The sequence below is a fragment of the Penicillium macrosclerotiorum genome (assembly GCF_028827735.1).
Source record: "Penicillium macrosclerotiorum strain IBT 26536 chromosome Unknown utg000002l_segment0_segment0, whole genome shotgun sequence".
In the NCBI taxonomy this organism is placed as follows: domain Eukaryota; kingdom Fungi; phylum Ascomycota; class Eurotiomycetes; order Eurotiales; family Aspergillaceae; genus Penicillium; species Penicillium macrosclerotiorum.
Genome location: NW_026643082.1, coordinates 2,335,800 through 2,358,856, shown reverse-complemented (window position 1 = coordinate 2,358,856; position 23,057 = coordinate 2,335,800). Strand labels below are relative to the sequence as shown.

Sequence of the window (23,057 nt, the reverse complement as noted above, 5' to 3'; positions counted from 1 at the left end):
GGAGAATAACTCGAACTTCAACTTTATAGCAATTAAGAGATCTGGGGGAGGGGGACGCGCTTCCTTAGGCACTCATGTGACCGGGGCCTGGGGCGTTCTCCGCAATATAGCTTCGTCACCTTAATTCTCTCCAAACAACAAAGATCGACCAGGCAACAATCAGCACATCTGATTCAGACGAAGTTGAGTCAGCCTGGATAACAGCAAATTAAGTCCCGATTCACATCTCATCAGTCCACAATTATGTCCGCCCGCCGTCCTCACGGGCAGAGCTACGCCGATGTGGCCGCAAAGCCGGCCCCCGAGCAGGATTCAGATGTGACGCCAGCAGTGCCCGCGTGAGTGGAGCTCTGACGAGTTTACAATTTGCTGGGCGAAATCTGACTTGATTCCCCAGAGATGTCATTTACAAGTTGTTGGGCTTCACAGTCGCTATGGTGTTCGGCCCCATTGGCATGTATTTTCTGACTGTGAACACCATCTTCAGTGGTAAGACTCGATTTGCTACGATACATTGAAAATGGGCCAGAGAGTCTCATTCGTTCTCTAGGAAACTCAACATTTGCCGGTATCACCGCGGCGGTTACCGCTAACGTGGTGTTATTTGCCTATATCTATGTGGCCTGGCTGGAAGACCAAGGCGACAAGAAGGAAGCTGACAAGGCCAAGTCCAAGAAGGCTCAGTAGAGCGACAAAGCTCATCTAGAGCCGTATATGGTGACAAACTCGGTTGCATCTCTTTTCCAACAGGCGTTCCAGGATATTTTGCGTAAGGCATGGGGAACTTTTCGTTCGGCGGTCTCGTTCTTCTGTCCGCTCGATCTCTTCCAGATATTCGATGCTTTTGAAAACCAAAAGAAATTATTTTGAATAGTTGTTTGGTATTGGATATCTTAACAATAATTCCACAGATCTGGGCTCAGCCAACTTGTTCGGCTTCCTTTCACGTTTCATGCATGCAGTCCTAAATCTCCCATCCTCCCAGCGACACATGTTAAAAGCATGCAATGTCCATGTTGAAAGAACCACATGCAACCAATGCAATAACAAAACACAAGAGCAAGAACAACCCAATGCCCGAATTCAATATGGAGGACGCCGATGAGCTTAGCTTCGACCTTGGAGGCGCGGACCACATCGCATCATCCCTGGACTCATGTTGGTCTCCGCTTCACAAATTCCTCCAGATCCGCCTTCGTAGCAACTCCCAATACAAACTTGCGTGCCACATCAGTGACAACGGCGAATTGCTCCTTGTCACGCTTGTCGCCGTTGGGGCCAGTCTCGCTCTCGAAGAATTGTTCCAGCTCTTCCAAGGGAGTCTCCATGGTGATCACCTGGTAGATGCCGCGTTTCCGGTTAAACCGTTGCATGGCCGAGGATACTGTGTCTGTTTCTTTGACGGTACCGTTCTGGATGAGCTCCTTGAGCCGTGGAATACTCAGGTAGCCAAGGAGAGACCGCTTCGCAGCAGACGTAACGGTCAGGTGGGTATAGTCACGCTCGTAGGCGGCCATCAGAGCAGCCGAGACCGGGTCATTGGGAGAAACGGAGAGGGCAGGTGGGGGGTCGAGGTCTTCCACAGTAGCCTGTCAGGTCATAGTGAGCTTCTAGTCGGAGTCAGAACATTGAGGGGCAACCAACCCCGCGGTACTTGTCAGCCCAGGCAGCTTGTGGAACCGCCGGTGCGGAGGTCTGGCTTTCACGAGTGAAAGCTTCGCTGCCAGCGAGATATGATGCCATTGTAGATGAAACTGGCGGGGTGTGTAGGCGTTGCGCAGGAGATCAAGCGTTGCTCGACAGTCTTTTTGGTCGAATTCGGCGCTTTTCCTCTTTTTCGCGCGCCAAGACCCGCCCGTTCCTACGTCATCTAAAGCTAGCCCCCAAGGCTTACTGCAACCGTGAAAGGTTTCAAAGCGCTCCTGGGTGTCTTGTCTTTTCTTTTCTCTCCCAACTCTTCTGCTTCACCTTCAAAATCCCTTCTCGTTTCTTGCGAGGCTAGAACAGTTCGTTGTCGACACTGTGCGAGTGGAGTTAACCACACTTGACCTAGCACCCACGATTCCGGCGTCTCCACTTTTTGAGAATCCACTTTAGTCGTGTACATCAAGGACGATCAACAAGATCATCATGCTCACAGATTCGATTGTCGCGACCTTTGCTGCCCAGCATCCTTTAGGTGCTCAAGGTATGTCGTTGCAGAAACAATCGACCTCGGAAAACTCGTTTCAGCAAGCCTCCCGAGGACGTGAACTCTTCCCGGCCTGGAGTGCACTCGACGATGTGAAGAAGACGGCCGACTCGGTTGCGAAGGAAGCGGCCCGAGAATTCGAGGTCGCAAGTCATAAGGCTCAGGAAAAAACCGGCAAGATTGAGCCCTGGACTCCCAAGTACTACGCCGCCTGTACCTTTGGTGGAATGCTCGCCTGTGTTCGTTTCCTTTTTTGGACCCTTTTGTATCTAACTGCAACTGGGCTTGGAGCGCTGATGTAATTTATGATAGGGTCTCACACACACGGCAGTGACGCCCCTCGACCTCATCAAATGTCGCCGCCAGGTGGACTCCAAGCTGTACAGCAGTAATATGCAGGCTTATCACAAGATTCGTGCTGCCGAGGGCTTTCGAGGGGTGGTTACCGGTTGGAGCCCCACTTTCTTTGGTTACAGTGTCAGTAGGAATCTCGGGGAGGCTAGAAAGTCAAGATTACTGACACAGTCACAGGCACAAGGAGCATTCAAGTACGGCGGCTATGAGTTCTTCAAAAAGTTCTACAGTGACCTTGTCGGCCAAGAGAGAGCGACCAAATACAAGACATCTCTGTACCTAGTAGCAAGTGCTTCTGCAGAACTGATTGCGGATATCGCCCTTTGCCCATTTGAGTCCGTGAAGGTTCGCATGCAGACTACCATTCCTCCCGAGTTCAAGGGCACTTTCAGTGGTATTTCTTCCGTTGTTGCCAAGGAAGGCGTAGCCGGGTAAGTCGTTGACACGTCCGAGTCTCATTAAGATTGAGTTATGATGTGGAGGATATTGATGGAGTCCCTGTTACCCCACAGTCTTTACAAGGGCCTGTATCCACTCTGGGGTCGCCAAATCCCATACACCATGATGAAGTTTGCCTCTTTTGAGACTATTGTCGAGATGATCTATCACAACCTGCCGGGCCAGAAATCCGACTACAATAAAGGTGCCCAGACGGCGGTCGCTTTCACTGGTGGCTATCTGGCTGGTATTCTGTGCGCGGTGGTCTCGCACCCGGCCGATGTGATGGTGAGTAAGTTGAATGCTAACCGCCAAGCGGGCGAGGCCTTTGGCGCTGCCATGAGCCGAATTTATGGCGACATCGGATTCCGCGGACTGTGGAATGGACTGCCTGTTCGTATTGTGATGATTGGTACTCTGGTAAGTGGCCGGTCTGCGTGACCAGGATAACGTAGAGAGACAAGTGAAATATGATACTAATGAACGTGACAGACCGGTCTCCAATGGATGATGTATGAGGAATTTTCCCGCGCCTCTTTGTTATATTTTCAAGCGAACCAGTATACTAACTCCGACCTTGCAGCTACGACTCATTCAAGATCTTTATGGGTCTGCCCACGACCGGAGGAAGCGGCGAAGACAAGAAGAAAGCCGCCCAGTGAACCTGTACCCCAAGTCCAAGTGTGCCTTGACCCGCAGCCATTCCTTCTTTGCTTGTCCATTATGTGTGAATATTTATTCCTTAGTGTCATTGCAGCCTACAGAATTTACTTTCTCTCCTCTCCCTTTTCTTTTCTTCGTGTCCTCCCGCCGGAGCTACGTATATACAAACATATATCTGCTCTTGGATACCTCTATATTTTTACCAGTTTCTCACAATTTATTTTCTTCCACTACTATGTCCTCGCTGCTCCGTGTGTGATGATATTCATCTCCCCCTCTATATGTAGTTTGTTGTCGGCGCCAAGCTCGTTATCAGTAAACCCATTTTAGTCACTGCCGCCACCAATCAGCCTTATCTTATCAGTTCCGACGTCACCAATCGCTTCGAGTCCCGCCACAAGCCGTCCTTCGACCGGTTCATCAAGTGCACCAGATACTAATGTCAAAGAGCTCCTCGTACCTCGACGGACGCTAGACGAGTCCAATAGACAATTCTGAGTAGCCCCGGGTGACTCTTGGCAGCCATGGCGTCGGGACGTAGACACCAACCTCACAAGCTCCGATGGCGAGATCGCATCTCCCCGACTGATTCTCGTATCCTGTCCTCAGTCTTATATCATTAAGCTCATCTTGCTAGCTTCCAGCGTCAGCTCCACCTTTCTTCCTTTTCTCTTCTCCCATCGCCGCATCTTCCATCCAGGGCCAGCCTGAGTGATCTCTCGATCCCCTTGATCCTCCTCTTTCCACGTCCTCCTCCCTGGTCAGTTTCCCCCTGCCCGTGTTCTATACTTCCGGAGATCTGTACCTGCGTCTTATCGCAGCCGTGTCCCTCTCCAACCCGCCCCCACCGAACCCCATCCGCATGTTAGCCATCGCCTTCTGCGCGATAAGCACCACGATCACACCGCTCCCCTCCATCGCATTTTCCTCGTCGCACAACAGTCGAGCCCAAACTAATTCTCCTTTCCATCACCCCCACAGACTCGATCAATCGCAATCTTTTCGCAATGGGTGACCAAGAGGAACCAATGGTCTCCCACGGCCGCGGAGGTACCACCATCCACCATCACCACTGTACCACCCTTCCCCCAAAAAGCCATGCGCTAACCAAATCTTCCCTCTCTCTCTCACCAGGCCAGGGCAATATCGGCAAAGACTCGACCCAGTAAACACCCTCTCCCAAGAGACCAACCCCCCAAAACAATTAGAGAAAAAAAAACGCCCCCTTCTAACCCAAACACAACCCCCAGATACATCGACGGCGAGATCGTCCGCGAAGGCGTCTACGGCGATCAGGGTGACGGCGCATACTCGGCCGGCGTACGCATTCCCCTCCCCTCTTTTCCCTTCTCCCGGTCCGGTGCTTCTAAGCCATCTAGCAGTCCAGCTACATGTTCATGTCCCCAAACTAACCTCTGCCCTTCGCCAACCAGCGCGGCGGCGTCGGCAACATCGGCTCGCCGCACGTCCGGCCAACCTCCAAAGTCCCGCACGACGCGGAAATGATCCCTGAGCTGGCGGTGCGCGACTCCACCGACGAGACCTACCACACGGGCGTAAGATACATTCCCTTTCCTTCCTCTCCTCTCCTCTGCATATATGTATATGCGTATATTCCCCGGCAATCCCAGAGCAATGGCCGTGGACTCGACGCTAACTGTGGACCCTGTAGCGCGGCGGCCAGGGCAACGTACATCTGGACGAGGCGGCACGCAAGGAGAAGGAGAAGAAGAAAGGACTGGCGCATGAGGGTTTGGCGGATAAATTGAAGAACAAGCTTCTGGGCCGAAAGTAAGGTGGTTGTGGTTGTGGAGGAGGAGGAAGTGGAGCAGGAAGAGGAGTCTTCTGGGCTGAGGAATTAATGGGCGGGCTAGGAATGTCTCTCTATTTTTGTTATGTTTCCTTTGTTTTGGTTTTACTGTGTGGATTTAGGGAGGTTGGGAAGAGTAAGGAGGATATCACCTGTTGGGTTTTCGTGTTTGATTTGTGATTCTCTTTTTTTTCCCCTTTTCAATTGCTTTATTGGATTTTCCATACTTTCTACTTCTTTTTTATCTACTTCTTGTATCATTATTATCTTTGCTGGGAGGGGGTGGGGGGAGAGGGACAGTGGTCGAATCCCCCTCATCTCGAGCCTTTGGGTATAGAGGCTTGAGTAGAGAGCTCATGTATGTCACCCGGGTTTACTCGACGTCTTGGGGTGGCTTCATTGGATGGCATTGTAGACTCGAGAAGGGAAAAAGGCGTTCTTTGCCCAAGCCTTGGATATTTTGCGGCTGCCACGCTCCACAGACTTGGGATGCTTTCTCAGTGCAGATCTAAGCATTTAAATAGCTACATACTATGCGGCTTGTTCCTATCAACGGCGTGCCTCTGTTTGAACTTACTCCCGGGACCAGAATCAAAGTTCCAGGGCGTCTACTTCCTAAACCCCAAGATGCGCCGATCCTATTACCAATTGTGGAGGAGGCCTGCAGGGAGGCAGTGGGAGGGAGGAGATCCCCAGTGCCCATTGCAGTTTCAGAACCATAGGCAGGCCGAGTGTAAGCATTATATGTGGGATAATGGGCTCGTAGGAAGCAGGCAGGAGACTGGAAGCCCTATTCCATGTGCACGAAGCCTCCCCAGGAGGGCAAGATAACAGTTGGGAAAATAAAAGGAGTTTAAGAGGGAGAATCAAAAAGAGTACAAAGTAATAAACAGTCCCTGATTTCCCAAATACCCAGAAGTCTTGCATATCCCCATGAAAAAGAAAACATAAAACCTCCTCCCCAAAAACCCCCTATGTATCGTAACCTCGTAAAAGGAAAAAGCATAGAACTCGCAGCAACCCCAAGCCAGCGGGAAAGAGAGGGAAAAATTATCGACAAAAAATGTGATGCGCAAAAATAAAAAAAAAAAAAAAAAAGAGAACACAAGAAAAGGAAAAGAAAATGGAACGTCAAAGGGGCATCACACATATCCCGCAATCTCAATAAAATTGCCTTGCACGTGAAACGAAACAGGTCCAGAATAGAGCGACGCGGCCCAAACAGACCCCCGAAACCGAGAACGCCGGTAAAGAGAAGAAAGCAAAGCGGTTGCGATGATAATACATCTTTCTCTTTGCAAGTGAGAAGAGGATTGAGAGCTCTCCAGTCTCACAGAACGAACCCATGAAGGTGGAGAGGGGATAAAACATTAACGTAGACCAGGCAGCAGATCAGCTGATCTCGCAGATACCTGTATTCATCTTGTCTAATCTTTGCTAAATCGCTTCTTAAACCAACTCTTCCGCTTCTCCGCCGGGGGTTTCGGTGGCGCTGCAACGGGCGTCCTCCTCGGGGCTTGCGAACCAGATGGCGAACCTCCACCCCAGTTTGGATCAGCCGTCGGCGCCGGCGCCGAGGGCATGCCCTTGCCGTGAAGATTAGGCCCCGCATTGAAGCCCTGGAAGCCGTACTCGGCTTGCGCGCGCTCGTCAAGGCGCTGTTGCTGCAGAGCAGCCTGTTGCAACTGGTCCATGGAGCTGTTCAGTGAGCTGGGGTCGGTGGACTGTCCGGACGGGTCGGTGTAGCCAGAGCCGGAGCCGGACATGGCAGTGACATTGTCGTAGGAACGCTGGTAGTTCTGCTGCTGGTAGCCGTAGCCGTGATTTTGGTCGGAGGACATGCGGGCCGCACCACGCGGGCGACGGCCACCGTTCTGATTGCTCGGAGGATAGTAGTTGTCGGGAGCTTGGGAACCATAGGCATCGATCATGCTGTCGGGACGAGAGGGTCCGCTACGGCCATAGTGGGCGTTTTGCTCACTGTAGCCGCGGTTGGCGTAGGGATTGGGGCCTGGGAGGACGGAGCTGACGTTAGTTTGTGCCCAACCATGGCTGTCCTGTTCAAGATGGAACAGAAGAAGCAAGACTGGCGAAGGAGAGGGAGAGGAGGGGGATTGAATTCGTACCGTAGGTGCTGGTGCGGCGGCTGAAATCTCCCATCTGGGAGGCGGCGTCGTCTACTGGGAATTGATTAGACTGGGGACCTGGGGTGGAGGTGAAGGTGGAGCCCAACGAACCTGTGCGGGCATAGGAATTCGGGCGGGTGCTATTGTATGTGCCATAGATGGCCGCCTCAAAGGAGCGGATAGTATCGAGCGGACGCTCAAATCGAGGCCGAGTCGGGTTGGACCAATCGGGGTCAGCTGAAGCAGAGGTTAGTTGCGATTGTGGCAAGTGTGGAGCAATCAATGGGTCTCGGGAGCATCGAACGGAGGGTGGAGCGAGGGAGAGAGAGGAGGAGGGAGAGGGAGAGGGAGAGCGCCACGCACTGATTGGATTGCCGAATTGGTCTTTGTGCTGGATATCACGGAGAGAGCCTATCGTGCCCTGCTCGAGGGCGACGGCCACTGAATTCACCGGTTAGCATCATTCACTATCGTTACAATTGGATGCGATCTCGAGAAGAATGCGACCGCGTGGAGCGGGGATCCACATGGAGAGGGAGGGGGAGAGGGCAAATGCGGGATATCAACACAGTCGAGGCACGAGAGACTTCTGGGCAGATCAGGTCACATACTGGGCTGCAACTCGTTCATGGCGACGAGTGGGTCGGCTTTGGTATGGAGATTGCGCTTGGCCTTCTCCTGGGAACTCTCGGAGAGATGGGATTTGTGACCGGAGGTACTGGAGCGATGCGACTGTTCGGATTTCACGCTGAAACCACGACTCCGATGCGGAGGAGCCGTGGGCGGTTGGGGGGCTGCCATATTAATAGGATCTTCCTCGCTGCGTCGGCCTCTAGTTTGGCTTTAGCGTCTGGGAATTTCAAGGCAGCTGGAGCGGGGGCCTCTGAAACAGGATCGCCCGAGAGCTCTCTGGATGTGGAGCGCAACGGTGGGAACTGCCGCGATCGCAGAGCACCAGTGAAAGGACCGGACGGAGACACTAGGACGGGCTCGGTGCGCTGGTGGACCGCAGATGTGACAAGGAGGCTGTCGAAGTGGAGCGAAAAAGAAAGCAGGAAGAAGCGGTGTTGGTGGTGAAGTGCGTAGAGGGCGATAAGTGCGTTAGAAGGCGTAGAGTGCGTGGACTGGTGTGGACTGGCGTGGACTGCCGGGGGACTGGTTGGCGAACGATGCTGCCGGTGCTATCGTGCGAATGCTGCTTCTCCGGACGGGCTAATGCAGCGGAGGAGCAGATCGGGGGGGGTGGTGAAGTGGAGAACCGTTGGGAAGCAGATCAAAGGAATGATCGCCTATTTAAAGAGAAGAGGAAGAAAAAAATAGACAGTTTGGTTGACGACACAAGCCACGCAACCCACGGAGGCAAGCGAACGGTGCCTGCGAGTGGCGTACAGCTCAACTCTCATGCAGCCGCTCCCTCTCTCTCTTTCTCTCTCTCTCTTCCCTCCAGCCCCATCGACCACGCAATCCTGCTCGATACCGAGTTTCAACCCTTTTTTAGCCTTGACCAGACCCGCTCGCCTATCCTATGGTTTCTCTGTCTCTCTTTTTCAGTGCCCATCTCTTTCCATCCCAGAAATAGAGGGCTGGAAGAGCAACGTTCCGTGGTAACCAGCCCGGGACGCGCGGGCCAGCGATTGGTGAGGTTCTGGGTCCCCTCGCCCAGACCAAAATAGATTGGACGAACACTCTCAGGGACCCTCGGTCGTCATGACATCCCGGGCTAGTTGTATGGAGCAGAGAGCAGAAACCAGAATCCGTCAGCCGATTCCTGCGATGCTGGTCTTATCCCAACAGGGCCTGACCCCGGCACAGACAGACAAATGCCTAGTGCAGCTATACTTCCCGGTCTTCCCCCCCCCCAACCCAATCCAACCCAATTCGTACACAATGGACTCATGGATGCTGGCAACACCATCGGAACCCCAGAGACCAGCAGGCAAACCCGCGTAGACCTGGGGTACTGAGACATTGTCCAGAACGCTGCTTGTGCCATGTCTAGTCTCCCGTCCCATCCCCACCGTTCTAGAAAAGCCCAATGCACACGCGCGATCCGTGCCCTTCCAATTGGCCGCCGCCAAATCAGCACATCGTGCGGGAACATCAGTGCAACAATCAGGTTTTGTGGGTGGACCAGAAAGGGCATCGCAGATCAAATAGCAGGAGGCGTCAAATCACAGTAGAACACTAGTCATGTTGCGTAGCTGTCATGATTCTCCAGTTTCTTTGAAGTGTACATCATACAGTATACCATAAAGTCCATCTCCATCAGGACGGGCGATCGACATGGAGGAGAACGGCGACCCGCAATCCAAGCTTTTCATCCCCGAGATCACGAACTCCAAAACATCTGCCCTACCGACACAGAGAACAGAGAACACTGCGATTATGTTCACCAACATCAAGATAGTGCAGGATTCGGTGGACCAGAGAGGTCATTTTCTCGTCAGACTGCTCGGGACAACCTTATGCAGGTGCATGCATGTACTGACCGGTATATATATCCAACACAGGTACGGCACTATCTACGTTTGGGGGGCAACGCCAAGTGTTCGGGTCTTCTCTTCTTGGAATGTCTAATCTATATTTCCGCACTGGAGCGATCCGCTGCCAAGATTGTTACTGGGACTGCGTTCTCTCGTACCGAAATCCCATCACTCCACTCCTTGGACATCTTGAAGCTTTGCGGAGTTGGATTGCTTTCCGACATCGTCAATTCTCAAAATGTGCTCCATTTCCCCCCATCCAATGCTTGCCACCTGATTGAGTATCTCTCTATGAATGACCGAAAATACGGATCTTATACATCTACTTGTACGTAGATTACAGGGACAGTGCGACGGGTCCATCCGGGCCACAAACACATGTCATCTGGGGAAATTCCCTTGGGGATGAAACAGAAAGGAAAACCGCCACTCTTACGTGCAGACTGCCCAAGAATCATAACCATGCAAGCGACCGCGAAAAAGGACCAGAAAAAAAAAAAAAAAAAAAAAACCAAGCAAGGCCACCCATCCACCCATCTAAAGCCCTAGAAATTGCTCGATCGGAAACAGTCTTCATAAGGAAGCGGATCCCAACCAAGGAAATACGCAGCCTTACCACTCACTGTGGGCTATCGACTCCGCGAGGCTCGCATCGTGGGTGCTAGGAGGAATGGGGGCGGTGTGTCCCCTGTAACCGATGTGGAAGATCTGAAAAAAAAAACCAAAAAAAACACTAAGTATCAGACATAAGAGTCTTCACATAGGGCCGCACCGATCTTGTAGCAATATATTTAATCGTCAGTAACAGTGGGGAGGACAAAGTTTGGCTCCGCAGCTCTAATAAGCCATTTAGGGCAAGCCACTGCGGATATGCCCCCTAAGAGCCGCAACAGCACCTTTTACGGAGGGTAAGGGTACACCTGATTAAACACTCAATTGCTCTACGCACATTACTAGAGAATCATACTGGCCGGCGGGTTACGTGTGATGGGTGATCGGCTTGATAGACGGTCGCGATGGGAATTATAGAGCACTGATAGACTTCCAGGATTGGAGAAGCATGCTATGGTGGAGTAGCCAGAGCAAGAGAATGCAATTCTTCTATAACAGAGCATCAAGCACAACGAAAATCGGGCGTAGGCGGCAAGAGACAGCAAATCGGGACTCGGAAAGAGGAGAGAGAACCGGGGTGGGCTGTTGAAGAGATTGGGATAAGATTTGGCGTATAAGAGCGTCAGATACAAGGTGGGAGAAAGGCTAGGGGAGGTAAGAGGAAAGTAGATTCCACGCCTCCGCCGTGTCAATCAACAGAACACAGGTGCAAAATAGGAAGGAAAGTGCGAGAAGCCGAGGAACGCATGTTCTTTGTCGAAGAAAAAACGGTATTGGACGTCAAAAAACAACACAGACACAGGGTTCAGGCTGATCTCTCCTTCCCCGGACAGTGAACGTTGTTATAAATTTTTTTGATTCGTAGGGCTTGGATAAATGGGCCCTGTCTTCTCCCACGAATAAAACGTTATCAAACCGCCAACTCCCATCACCTTCAAATCAACATTCGGCTCTTCGTTCCGTCTCGACTTTTTGATTCCTTTGCCTGACAACCGAAAATCCGTCTGCGCGAAGGAAGGCGGAAGGGAATTCGCCCACTAGATACAACACAGAGAAGCCGTTTAGATGGTAGAGGGGTAGAGCATGACGCGGACGGTGGCACCGAAGGACTTGGGGGGAGGGTTGGAGCGGAACTTGGCGCGCACAACACCGGAGTTGCCTGGGAAGTAGAGAATGTTAGAGATGGTTGATTCGAGAAGAAGTCGACAAGCGTGTAGTACATACCGTGAGGGCGGGTGACCTTGCCCCAGATCACCCGGATGTTGGAGCCGCGGACCTCACGCTTGGCCCGGTAAACGAAAGCGACCTTCTTGCCCAGGTAGAAGCTGGCGGCCTTGGGGTCCTCGACACCCTCAATCTTGACCAAGCTGTTCAAATCGCACAATCAGATTTCCAATTCTCTCAATATTCGTCGTGCACATGGTCCTTTGGATTCCAATGTGTTGTATAGCGCGGGGGCCATTCGTACCTGGTGTTGGGGTTGGTGTTACGCTTTCCACGCTGGTAGCTCAGGTGGCGACCCCTGTAAAAGAAAATCCGTATTAGATCCAGTCCCATCGACGAGGTGATGTATTGCATATGGATTGATGGGCTGAAGGGAAATATTCCAGTGATCCTTTGAATCCCTCCAACCCAAATCTCATTTTTCGATATCGGATATGTGTGTGCGGGCAAGACGCGACGGCGCAGCGATGGGCAACTTACTTAACGTAGACTATGAAACACAAAAAGAAATCTGTTAGCATGTTCTGTTCCTTTTCTCATGGTCGATGCCAGCCAGTCCGTATGTCTATGCGCCTGGGTTTCTTCATCCTGTAACCCGTTTCCGGCTTCCCACGGCGATCGCCCATCACGGAGGTGGCTCTTCTTTTCCTCTGTCGGGGGGACACTCACGGCGGTGACCTTGTTCCGAAGGCATTGTGACGGCTTTTCTCTGAGCAGCGGGCAGGGAAGACAAGTCGAAGGAATGACCCGCAAGAGATCAGAAGTCGTTGCCGGTTGTCGTGGTTGTCGTCGCTTCGAGATAGTCGAGCGCACAATCAATTTGGGAGGTGTGGTGGCCATTCGGCACTATTCCCAAACGGGACCTTAGCGACAGGGTAAGCGAGGTCCCGTGACGGGATCGCCTAGTCCAGATTGGGGCTCCTGATTGAGATTCGGTGAAACTGAAAGTCCGACAACCCTCCTTCTTCCTCACCTGACCATACAGTCACCTGACTGTTCCTGAGTCAGCCTGAGACTTGTGGAATCACCTGATCGCGGGGCGATCACCTCATCGACCCCCACCGCTTCCAGCGACTCTATTTTTCTGCCGCTCTCGGGCTACTGTCCTCCGAGCCCGCCGCTTGTCTTGCCAGTCTGGAGCGTGGGAGCTGACAAAAGACCCTCAGCATGACGACACGCAGGTTCGTTGAGCTGTCTTCTTCGAGTCCCGAGGTACCGGTTATAGCTGTCGGTTTTTGATGTTACCGTCAGGCTCGGCCAATGGAGTCTCCATGAGGAGGTGGCTTCGGCTCGGTGCTGTTCAATCTCCTTCCGCTCCGAGCTCTCTGTAGTTCCTATGACTGTTCTCGATAGTCATCACGCTGGGTTCTATACAGGTCTCCGCGGGTCGAGTTCCCCATGCTTGCCGGATACAACTCCGGGTCTTATCCAGACCGACGGCCCTGATTGGGAAACCCAGATCAACTCCCCCTGTGCCCCACCGTCCTGGCTGTCGGGATCGCCCCCCTCGACCCTCTCTCTCGAGCCACTGGAGCACTCGGGACGGTTTTCAAGCGGACGGGTTCTCAGGATAGGCTCTCGTCCGAGTTGGAAAAAAAGAGAGACAAAAAGACCGGCGTGGTAATGAGATGGTACGGATGGAGATATCCATCCAACCTATCATGGGTTTCCTGTGTTGGTTTACAGTACTACTGTATCTTTACCTAGAGTTCGGTCCATGTTCGGTGTACTAGATATACTATTATACTATATACAATACTTTGCACTCGATCCTGTATACCTAGATACTACTAGGCGTCAGTGTTTGATCTGAACACTGTTCCGAAGTAAGGTCGCTACCTGGACGATATAGATTGATATCCCGAGTCCCGCGCGATCTGGCGATATCTAGACACCCGAGCTGTGTCAAATTGGGGATCTCGTGCTGTTCCAGCGCATCAGCAGGGCCAGTCCCAACGAGTCGAACCGTTAATGGGCTCCGAATCCGGCAGACACTGGGCCGAAGCGCGGGCCCAGGGCCTATTCAAGCCCGGCGCGGGAAAATAGAATCCGTCCTGGTATGAGAGGCGATGACAAATGTGCCGATCGCTCCCCACGATTTCGGTCACCGGGAGCTGCTTCTCTTATCGACGTTCACGGTAATTGAATTACTCGTTGGGTATGGTTCCTCGCCCCGAAATCATAGTTTCGATCTTCTCTATCCATGACACGGAGGACTCCGTATGATTGTTTCCTATACGTCCTATATGTTCTCTATGTCCTACATGTCCTACATGTCCTACATGTTCTAGATGCCCTTTTCAAGGCCACAACTCGATCTCGGGGTCTTGGGACTATCTGGCGTGAAGGACCGTAATTGAAGTCGGTGGAGCCGTGGGTGTCGCCTGCAACATACCGTTCTCCGTACGGGCCTTCCGGCTTCTGCAACCTGCAACGGGAGCCCAGGCAGTCTTACAGAAGCATTAGTAGTCTCAGCCAGGATGCCAGGGTGCTGGGGCTCCACCCGGCGTACTGTTGACCGCAAGCCCAGCACATCCCCTCCCCCCTTCGTTGATGAGGGTCTCTCACACACACGTATGCTCCACCCCAGGACATTCAGCCTGTTTAGGCCCTGTCAGCGTATCCGTATGGAAGAGTGGAAAAGTGTATGTGTGGAAGTATGGAAGTCGCCCTGGTACTTCCGTACGTGTAGTAAGTAAGCTGGTATCCTGGTTTCCTAGTATGTATTGATGAGGGGTATCTGTGGTACCCGGATTTCTCAATGGTCGGTTGTTTTCTTTTTCTTCCAGAATGCCATGGGGCTTCGATTGGAGGCATTGACCAGGCTCTTTGGCTCGACCACTCGGTGGGGAGGATGGCTCACGTTGCACGTCCTCTGCCTCCTCCGAGCTAGTCAGCCGGGACGCGGGGTTCTGGTTCATAGGGGGCGGCAGGAAAGCAGGGGGGGAGAGGTCAGCAGGAAGCCCTTTGGGGGGGAAGTCTTCAGTCATCAAACGACAGCGAGCCGGAGTTAAGAGGCTGGTGAAGGAGCCTGGATATCGCCCATGCCCGCCGTGGACCGCTCATGGTGCGAAGGGAAGACAGGGCGAGCGATGTCCGAGCAGAAAGCCAACAGGGCCACGCAGGAGCAGCAGGCCCATTATATAGCAGAATGAGTCGAGTCAGTCTTCTGCAGGAGGAGGAGTTCGATCAATATGCTTCGTGAACAGTAACAGTAATACCCCGAAGTCCGCACGAAACATGGACCGTCCAAATAAAATACGTCCGCCCCACCAGCGAAGCTGTGGCAGAGAACAGAGTGACTCCTGTTAAAAAGTACCTGCTCCGCCGGAGTTGGACGGTCTATTCCTCTTCCCAACAACTTCATCTCTCTCTTCCTCCCCCTCTTTTTTTTCCCCCATTCGATTCACCTTTTTTCTTGCATATCGTGTGTACGACAAGATGACCAGCATAATTTCTCAGGCCGATGAGCGTCAAAATGCCGGGTGAGTATTTTTTTTTCTTCGGTCTCGGTGTCTCTGACATCACCTCCCCTCCCTCCCCCCTCCGGCTGGGTTGCCGGTGCGGAAGCGCGCCGGCCGCAACCTCCAACCTTCCAACCTTCCAACCTTCCAACTTAGCACCTCAATCCCTCTCTCTCTCCACCCCCCATTGCGCTACAGACCGTGCTTCATTTCACTGCTTCCATTTTTGAGGCTACAAACCCGCATTGTTCCTCGTCCCTGCGATCGCCCTCGTCTTTCACCCCCGCGGTCGCCCCTCCATACCACCGTGTTCCACCGCAAACTCTGCTTTCGACCACTAAGTCCCTTGTCCACAAACACTAACAATGGCTTCGATTTGCAGCACCGTCGAGTTAAAGGATGACACCGTCATCGTGGTCCTCGGTGCCTCGGGTGATCTTGCGAAAAAAGAAGACAGTGCGTGCTTTCCTCCTCCCAGCCTACTCCTGTGAACGCGGTGGGGCTTTGGCCATCATATCCTCTTGGTCCGTTCGATAGAGCCAACCATGCTAACTTGTCACAATGTAGTTCCCTGCACTTTTCGGCTTGGTATGTGATTTGATGAGGAATCACAAAATGCGATTTTACGTCGACTAACTCTCAACTCCCCCAGTTCCGCAACAAATTCCTTCCCAAGGACATCAAGATTGTCGGATATGCGCGGACGAAGATGGAGCACGACGAGTACCTCAAGCGTGTACGCTCATACATCAAGGTTCCGACCAAGGATATTGAAGAACAATTAGAGCAGTTCTGCCAGCTGTGCACCTACGTTTCGGGCCAATACGACCAGGATGACTCGTTCATCAACCTGAACAAGCACCTCGAGGAGGTCGAGAAGGGTCGGCAATCCAAGGAACAAAACCGAGTGTTTTACATGGCCCTGCCCCCCAGTGTCTTCATCACCGTGTCTGAGCAATTGAAGCGCAACTGTTACCCCAAGAGCGGTCTCGCCCGCATTATTGTGAGTCCCTCGCCCAATATCCTGTTTGCCGAGGCACCGCCGCTCATTCCCCCGCCCCCCACGTCACAGGTCGAGAAGCCCTTCGGTAAGGATCTTCAGAGTTCGCGGGACCTGCAGAAGGCCCTGGACCCCAACTGGAAGGAAGAGGAGATTTTCCGGATCGATCACTACCTCGGTAAAGAGATGGTCAAGAACATCCTCATCCTGCGATTTGGCAACGAATTCTTCAACGCGACATGGAACCGTCATCACATCGACAATGTTCAGGTATGCTTTTTGTTCTCTCTCCTCCAGCGCAGCCCCAAGACCCGGGTTTCGACCATTGGGGACTCGCACTCATCCACATGTATGGATCTAATCATCCTTGTCCTGCTCTAGATCACATTTAAGGAGCCTTTCGGCACCGAAGGCCGTGGAGGTTACTTTGATGAGTTTGGCATCATCCGTGATGTCATGCAAAACCACCTGCTCCAGGTGCTGACCCTGCTCGCCATGGAGCGGCCCATCTCGTTCTCCTCCGAGGATATCCGTGACGAGAAGGTCCGTGTTCTGCGTGCGATGGATGCGATCGAGCCCAAGAATGTCATCATCGGCCAGTACGGCCGCTCGCTTGATGGCAGCAAGCCTGGTTACTTGGAGGACGATACCGTGCCGAAGGAGTCCCGCTGCCCGACCTTCTGTGCCCTGGTGGCCTACATTAAGAACGAGCGGTGGGATGGCGTGCCCTTCATCCTGAAGGCTGGCAAGGGTATGTACACATTCAGTTTGCTTTTCCTTCCTGGCTCCCTTTTGTCTTCGGTTTTCGTTGCACCTGAATTTTGACTGATCCGTGGTTCGTTCCTTTTTGTTGCAGCCCTCAATGAGCAGAAAACCGAGGTCCGCATCCAGTTCCGCGACGTCACCTCCGGTATCTTTAAGGATATCCCCCGGAACGAGTTGGTCATCCGTGTCCAGCCCAACGAGTCTGTCTACATCAAGATGAACTCCAAGCTGCCCGGTCTGTCTATGCAGACGGTAGTGACCGAGCTGGACCTGACCTACCGCCGCCGCTTCTCCGACCTCAAGATCCCCGAGGCCTACGAGTCCCTGATTCTGGACGCCTTCAAGGGCGACCACTCCAACTTTGTCCGTGATGATGAGCTGGATGCCAGCTGGCGCATCTTCACCCCGCTTCTGCACTACCTGGATGACAACAAGGAGATCATCCCCATGGAGTACCCATACGGTTCGTACCATCCTACCTGAATCGGCTTCCTTATAATCATATACTTCTGAGCCATTGTACTGACGGTTTTCTTTTTTTCCTCTTCTAGGCTCCCGTGGCCCCGCCGTCCTCGACGATTTCACTGCCTCCTACGGCTATAAGTTCAGTGATGCCGCCGGCTACCAATGGCCGGTGACCACCTCCGCCCCCAACCGACTGTAACGATAGGCGGACGGGCGAATACGAGCTAGGGCATAAGCGCTGTTTACGACGACATGGGACGCGGGATTACGAACGCCAATAAAATCCAATTTCCTGGTTAACTCTTTGCTTTTATCTTTTCCTTTTTCTTTTTTTTTATCTATTTCCCAATTTCTTTTTTCTGAGACCCCACTTCTGGTACGCTTCTGTTAGCTGACTAGCCGGGCTGGCGGGAGTTTGTATCACTGCGACTGTGATCAGGATGCCTCTTAGGCTCCAGTGTTGAGTAGAAGCTATTCGGACACGCTGAGCACGCAATGAAAGACCGTTACGTACTCTAGTCTTGGTAACAGTGGGGGGAGCACGGGCAGGCTTGCCCCTTCATATTCTTGATAGGATATCTGGCGTTAAGCGACTCTGCAATCTATTTCAATATTTTGCTGATTGTTCCACTTGGCTCTGCTGTCATTGTAGATATTGAAGTTGTTGGACTCTCGGTGAGGTCGGTGGCCGAGTCGATCGGAACCTTAACTCAATGAGAGTTCCGTCCTGACGAGCCTAGTTCTTTTGTATAAAACATCTATGATCCCACGCACAATCATGCCTTCACCACCATCTGTGAGACTGCGCAAAGCTGACGTGGACGGCCTCCTCTTCAACTGTTTCTATAAAAAGACCCGCTGACTCAGCCGCGAGCAGGTCGGCCTCGAGTTTCCAGCAACGCGAGAAGGCACCGCAGCGTACGGAGTAGATACGCACCGTCTTTTCTCCGACCAGCTCCCCGAATTCCATGGCGGGCATCTATTCAAAATACCAGGGTCTATGAAGGATACAACCCCCGGACCATCAACCCCGGACGTCAATCTGAAACCCGGATCGGCATCTGGCAGCGCCCCTGGAAGCGGGTCTGGCCTCTCTAGCGATAAGGCAGCCCGGGGGCCCGCATGAACGCTCAGGCCAGCTCCGTTTTTCTCTTTCTCCCAACGCTCAATTCCATGCCCTCGCCATTCCATTCAGCGCCTCTCACAGACAACCCTGGCGCGCAATTGGAACCTTCTTCACTCCTCGCTCATTGTATCCTCGCCCACCTCCCGTCCCGCTGCGATTGAAGCCCGCACGGCGCTCCCGAGACCTCTGCCCTTGTCCCACCAGCCGAGCTCGCCGGAGCATCACTGCCGGACAAGCATAATCCGGCTCCATCGCCTTGCGCGCGCCACGAACGCCCCGACTCTCAGCACCCGCAACCGCCTGCACGCCTCCCCACACTGTTTAGCCCGAGGGCATCTGCTCGGCCACGCCGACATTCTGTGAACCCTTGAATCAGTGGCCAGCAGGCGTGGCGGAAGGGAGGCACGTCCCGCGCGAAGCCAGCCATGCCACAGACAGCACGATGGGCGGGGACACCCTCCATTAAGGGGAAGTCAGAGTCAACGCGGATGGCGCTGTTGACGTTTAGTTTGGTGGGATTGCAGTGCGTTACTTCCTTCTCTTGAGTTCCTCTGCCCGGATCTTTTTTTTGTTCTCCTGCCAAAGCTCCGCTTCGTACACTCCCATCCTCTCCCCCCATCTGGGAAATGAAGTGAAATTCTGAGCCCATATAGCTAATCTGACGGTTTGTCTCTCTTTCGTGAGAATAGGTTCACATGGGGCACAGAGATGACTTGTAAGTGGCGAGATCTATTTGGACGAGTGGGATGGATTGGCTGACTGTGAACCGCGAGGATTAGATTGTACGCCGTACCTGTTGCAATTGGGTCTGACCAAGTCTAAGACCTCGCTGGTCTGGATTGCGGGCCCGTTGTCCGGGCTGATCATCCAGCCGCTGATTGGAGTCATCGCGGATCGGTCACGCTCAAAATGGGGCCGGCGAAGGCCGTTTATGGTTTTTGGCTCATTTGTCGTGGCGTTCTGTCTACTTGTGCTTGGTTGGACGACAGAAATCGTGGCGATGTTCGTCAAGGAGCCAGAGAAGGTGAGCAGACTGCGAGTGGGGGCTCTGGAAGGCGTGGTATTGGACATGCATAGGATGTTGGACAAAGCTGACACGATTGGACGTATTCGTAGGCCAAAAACGTGACCATTGCATTGGCGGTCTCGAGCATTTATGCGGTGGATTTCTCGATTAACGTCGGTGAGTGATCTTGTCTATAAAGTTCAACATATTCGGACTCGGCGCTTATAGATCATTCAGTCCAAGCTTGTTGTCGCAGTCTCATTGTAGACACGCTGCCCATTCCCTTGCAACAAGCTGGGTCAGCCTGGGGTGAGTTGATCACATCCGCTCCCCTTTTATCTCAAATCATTCTGACACATTCTTCTCTTTACCAATCAGCTGGACGGATGTGCGCTATTGGTCAGCTGATCAGCTACGTGGTGGGCTCGATAGACACGGTCAGCATCTTTGGCAGCTTCCTCGGAGACACGCAGTTCAAGCAGATGACGGTGATCGCCGCGTTCTCGTTGATTGCGGCGGTCGCGGTGACTTCATACTCAGTCAAAGAGCGTGTTCTGATCTCAGCGAGGTAAGCAGTCTTCGGACAGACTTCCAAACTGCTAGTCACGCCCGACATACTAAGACCTGATCACAATAGGGATTCGGATGGAAAGGCGGGCGCGATCCAAGTGATCGCTCAATTGTTCAAGACGACGTTGGAACTCCCGCCTCGCATTCAGGCCATTTGCTGGGCCCAATTCTGGGCCTGGATCGGTATGAACCGTGTCGATGTTTTAATCCGAAGAAATAGAATTTCTCCCGCTAACGATGACTAGGATGGTTCCCCTTCCTCTTCTATAGCACCACGTGGGTTGGCGAGACTTACTTCCGGTATGAAGTCTCGAAAGACCAAATGACCAAAACCACCGACATGCTCGGCGAGGTCGGCCGGGTGGGCAGTCTGTCCCTGACAGTCTTTTCATCTATTACCTTCCTGAGCTCTGTTCTTCTCCCCTTCTGTATACAGTCCCCCGATACCAAGCGGACCCGTTTCACGCCCCGCCCTCCGCCTGGCGTCGCCGGCTTTCTTAAGGCCGCCACGGCAATCCGCCCGGATCTGCAGACCGCTTGGCTCATCTCCCAGATCATGTTTGCCGCGACGATGATATTCGCACCGCTCGCCCACTCGCGCGCCTTTGCGACATTCCTCGTTGCGGTCTGCGGGATCCCCTGGGCAATCAGCGGCTGGGCGCCATTCGCGTTTATGGGCGTCGAGATCAATAAGCTCACTATGAACGGCGGTGTGGGCGGGAACAGCGGTATGGCCGGATCGGCCACGCGCTCCGGCGTGACAATGATCACCTCGGCCAGTCTGCGTAGCTCCGCGGCCGACACCGAGCTGGAGGTGCTGCGGCTGAATCACCGCGACTTAGACAGTGACACCGATGAGGAGGACCCGTCGTCGAATATCCCGTCCACCGGCGAACTCGCGGGCATTTACCTCGGCGTGCTGAACGTGTATACTACGCTGCCCCAATTCGTCGGCACCTTCATCAGCTGGATCGTCTTCAGCCTGCTTGAACCCACGCCGCCGAACAAGGACAGCGATGCCTCGGACACGCAATGGATGAATCTGGATAAGGACAAGCCCAATGCCATCTCCATCTGCCTCTTTATCGGGGCCATTAGTGCCCTGGTGGCGGCTGAGGCGACCCGGCGACTACGGTACGTCCGATAGAACGTTGGTGGGGCCTCCCCCAAGGAGAAGGGCTATTCAGGGCTACCTCCCTGATGGCCCGACTTTACTCGAAAACAGAAACAAGGGGAAGGGAGATAAGCCCTTCCCGCTATCGCCCTTGACCAGAGCGTATTATACCCCGATTGCATTAAGACGGCCCGTGTTCCTTTTGGAGTTTGGCATTAGGGAGTGTGTATATGTGACTATACCTTTTTTTTGATGATACCGTAATTCTAATCATGACATCTTTCAATTTGATTCGCCCGTCGGCCGACCGTACCACGTAGCATTGAAGTTGTTCCCTTGTCTTGCCACGCTTTATTTAAGCTTCTGGCCCCGGCTGAGATCCGCGGTGGAGCCGTGGGGGCATGACGGAGTCATGACGAACTCCGCCCGGAGCTGCCTCTGCATAAAACCCGGCTGGATGCGTCCGAGCTCTTGAGAAAGAGCATCTTTCGTATCTTCAGAAGCAATTCCTTCCACTGATTGCGCCAATTGAGCTCTTTAACTGGACTCGCACCGATCACCATGCCTCCGAACGTCCTTGTCGTCCTGACTTCCGCCGGGGAAATTCCCGCCTTGAAGAAGCCGACTGGCTGGTACCTGGTACGCGCCACATCCCCCCATTGCTGGGACTGCTATACTTCTCGGCTTGCATACTTTCTACATACATCCTGCTTCCAGGCTGTGCTATCTTCCCTATATACATGCGCATATGATTTACATCTAGGTCAACCAATTTTGGACTAACCCTTTCCCTCAATTCTCAGCCGGAATTCGCCCATCCTCACGACGTCCTCCACTCCAAAGTCTCGCTGACCGTGGCCTCGCCCAAGGGCGGCGAGGCCCCGCTGGATCCCAGCTCTGTCGAGATGTTCAAGTCCGACCCAGTCGCAACCACCTTCCTCGCCGAGCAAAAAGCCCTCTGGACAAACACTCACAAGCTCACCGACATCCTGCCCCGCGCTGCCGACTTCGACGCCATCTTCTACGTCGGCGGCCACGGCCGTACGTGCAAACAACCCTCCCTTCTCTCTTTCTCTCTTTCTCTCTCACCGAGCCGCTTTCCCTTCCCCTTCCCTAACTAACACCCGCTCCTCCAACCAGCAATGTTCGACCTCACCACCGACCCAACCTCCCTCTCCCTCATCCAGACCTTCGCCATCGCCAAAAAGCCCATCGCCGCCGTCTGCCACGCCCCCTGTGTCCTGCTCAACGCCACCGCGCCCGACGGCACGCCGCTCATCGCCGGTGCCACGGTCACCGGTTTCTCGAACGAGGAGGAAGACCAGGTGCAGCTCTCGGCCGCGATGCCGTTCCTGCTGGAGACGGAGCTTCGCCGCATCTCCGGCGGCAAGTATGTCAAGGCCGACCAAGCGTGGGGGAGAAGGTCGTGCTGGACAAGACAGGGCTTGGAGGGCCGCTGATCACAGGGCAGAACCCGGCGTCGGCAGCGGCGGTGGGGAAGGAGATTTTGAAGGCTTTGGGGGTTTGAGAAGTGATTTTATAGATTTAGATTAGGATTGCGATTGCGATTGATGAAAATATAGTGGATCACTGATTTCTCCCCCTCCCTCCTTCCTCTTCATGAGATTTCTTCATATTTATATGTA

At 53.4% G+C, this 23,057-nt stretch overlaps 12 protein-coding genes across 12 annotated transcripts; 8 read left to right on the top strand and 4 right to left on the bottom strand.

Moving 5' to 3' along the window:
* Positions 1 to 243: 243 nt before the first annotated feature.
* N7462_001992 (vacuolar ATPase assembly integral membrane protein VMA21) lies at positions 244 to 687 on the top strand (the record flags this gene model as incomplete). The annotated part of the gene is made up of 3 exons (XM_057073718.1): positions 244 to 338; positions 398 to 489; positions 551 to 687. The coding sequence occupies 3 exons, from the start codon at positions 244 to 246 to the stop codon at positions 685 to 687; spliced, it is 324 nt and encodes a 107-aa protein (XP_056937359.1).
* Positions 688 to 1,154: 467 nt separating this feature from the next.
* Positions 1,155 to 1,743, bottom strand: N7462_001991 (putative cystathionine beta-synthase (beta-thionase); the record flags this gene model as incomplete). Its single annotated transcript, XM_057073717.1, has 2 exons — positions 1,155 to 1,589; positions 1,645 to 1,743. The coding sequence occupies 2 exons, from the start codon at positions 1,741 to 1,743 to the stop codon at positions 1,155 to 1,157; spliced, it is 534 nt and encodes a 177-aa protein (XP_056937358.1).
* Positions 1,744 to 2,130: 387 nt separating this feature from the next.
* Positions 2,131 to 3,645, top strand: N7462_001990 (putative mitochondrial phosphate carrier protein; the record flags this gene model as incomplete). The annotated part of the gene is made up of 6 exons (XM_057073716.1): positions 2,131 to 2,430; positions 2,504 to 2,668; positions 2,723 to 2,976; positions 3,058 to 3,403; positions 3,476 to 3,495; positions 3,567 to 3,645. The coding sequence occupies 6 exons, from the start codon at positions 2,131 to 2,133 to the stop codon at positions 3,643 to 3,645; spliced, it is 1,164 nt and encodes a 387-aa protein (XP_056937357.1).
* A 1,008-nt stretch (positions 3,646 to 4,653) lies between these two features.
* On the top strand, positions 4,654 to 5,441 carry N7462_001989 (DUF3602 domain-containing protein; the record flags this gene model as incomplete). Its single annotated transcript, XM_057073715.1, has 4 exons — positions 4,654 to 4,811; positions 4,897 to 4,966; positions 5,080 to 5,202; positions 5,319 to 5,441. 4 exons carry the CDS (start codon positions 4,654 to 4,656, stop codon positions 5,439 to 5,441), a joined length of 474 nt encoding a protein of 157 aa, XP_056937356.1.
* A 1,442-nt stretch (positions 5,442 to 6,883) lies between these two features.
* Positions 6,884 to 8,383, bottom strand: N7462_001988 (DUF2406 domain-containing protein; the record flags this gene model as incomplete). Its single annotated transcript, XM_057073714.1, has 4 exons — positions 6,884 to 7,467; positions 7,583 to 7,819; positions 7,946 to 8,023; positions 8,194 to 8,383. The coding sequence occupies 4 exons, from the start codon at positions 8,381 to 8,383 to the stop codon at positions 6,884 to 6,886; spliced, it is 1,089 nt and encodes a 362-aa protein (XP_056937355.1).
* Positions 8,384 to 9,865: 1,482 nt separating this feature from the next.
* N7462_001987 (uncharacterized protein) lies at positions 9,866 to 10,070 on the top strand (the record flags this gene model as incomplete). The annotated part of the gene is given in 2 exon segments (XM_057073713.1): positions 9,866 to 10,013; positions 10,030 to 10,070. 2 exon segments carry the CDS (start codon positions 9,866 to 9,868, stop codon positions 10,068 to 10,070), a joined length of 189 nt encoding a protein of 62 aa, XP_056937354.1.
* Positions 10,071 to 11,738: 1,668 nt separating this feature from the next.
* On the bottom strand, positions 11,739 to 12,255 carry N7462_001986 (60S ribosomal protein eL33; the record flags this gene model as incomplete). Its single annotated transcript, XM_057073712.1, has 3 exons — positions 11,739 to 11,836; positions 11,902 to 12,044; positions 12,146 to 12,255. 3 exons carry the CDS (start codon positions 12,253 to 12,255, stop codon positions 11,739 to 11,741), a joined length of 351 nt encoding a protein of 116 aa, XP_056937353.1.
* A 2,126-nt stretch (positions 12,256 to 14,381) lies between these two features.
* On the top strand, positions 14,382 to 14,794 carry N7462_001985 (uncharacterized protein; the record flags this gene model as incomplete). Its single annotated transcript, XM_057073711.1, has 2 exons — positions 14,382 to 14,475; positions 14,691 to 14,794. The coding sequence occupies 2 exons, from the start codon at positions 14,382 to 14,384 to the stop codon at positions 14,792 to 14,794; spliced, it is 198 nt and encodes a 65-aa protein (XP_056937352.1).
* A 548-nt stretch (positions 14,795 to 15,342) lies between these two features.
* On the top strand, positions 15,343 to 17,794 carry N7462_001984 (glucose-6-phosphate dehydrogenase; the record flags this gene model as incomplete). The annotated part of the gene is made up of 7 exons (XM_057073710.1): positions 15,343 to 15,386; positions 15,748 to 15,781; positions 15,933 to 15,953; positions 16,018 to 16,635; positions 16,747 to 17,116; positions 17,222 to 17,593; positions 17,682 to 17,794. The coding sequence occupies 7 exons, from the start codon at positions 15,343 to 15,345 to the stop codon at positions 17,792 to 17,794; spliced, it is 1,572 nt and encodes a 523-aa protein (XP_056937351.1).
* Positions 17,795 to 18,379: 585 nt separating this feature from the next.
* N7462_001983 (uncharacterized protein) lies at positions 18,380 to 18,565 on the bottom strand (the record flags this gene model as incomplete). The annotated part of the gene is made up of 1 exon (XM_057073709.1): positions 18,380 to 18,565. One exon carries the CDS (start codon positions 18,563 to 18,565, stop codon positions 18,380 to 18,382), a length of 186 nt encoding a protein of 61 aa, XP_056937350.1.
* Positions 18,566 to 19,146: 581 nt separating this feature from the next.
* Positions 19,147 to 21,444, top strand: N7462_001982 (putative sucrose transporter; the record flags this gene model as incomplete). The annotated part of the gene is made up of 8 exons (XM_057073708.1): positions 19,147 to 19,248; positions 19,406 to 19,436; positions 19,501 to 19,781; positions 19,838 to 19,904; positions 19,956 to 20,036; positions 20,106 to 20,295; positions 20,365 to 20,480; positions 20,543 to 21,444. The coding sequence occupies 8 exons, from the start codon at positions 19,147 to 19,149 to the stop codon at positions 21,442 to 21,444; spliced, it is 1,770 nt and encodes a 589-aa protein (XP_056937349.1).
* Positions 21,445 to 21,972: 528 nt separating this feature from the next.
* Positions 21,973 to 22,871, top strand: N7462_001981 (ThiJ/PfpI family protein; the record flags this gene model as incomplete). The annotated part of the gene is made up of 3 exons (XM_057073707.1): positions 21,973 to 22,050; positions 22,215 to 22,452; positions 22,552 to 22,871. 3 exons carry the CDS (start codon positions 21,973 to 21,975, stop codon positions 22,869 to 22,871), a joined length of 636 nt encoding a protein of 211 aa, XP_056937348.1.
* Positions 22,872 to 23,057: the final 186 nt, after the last annotated feature.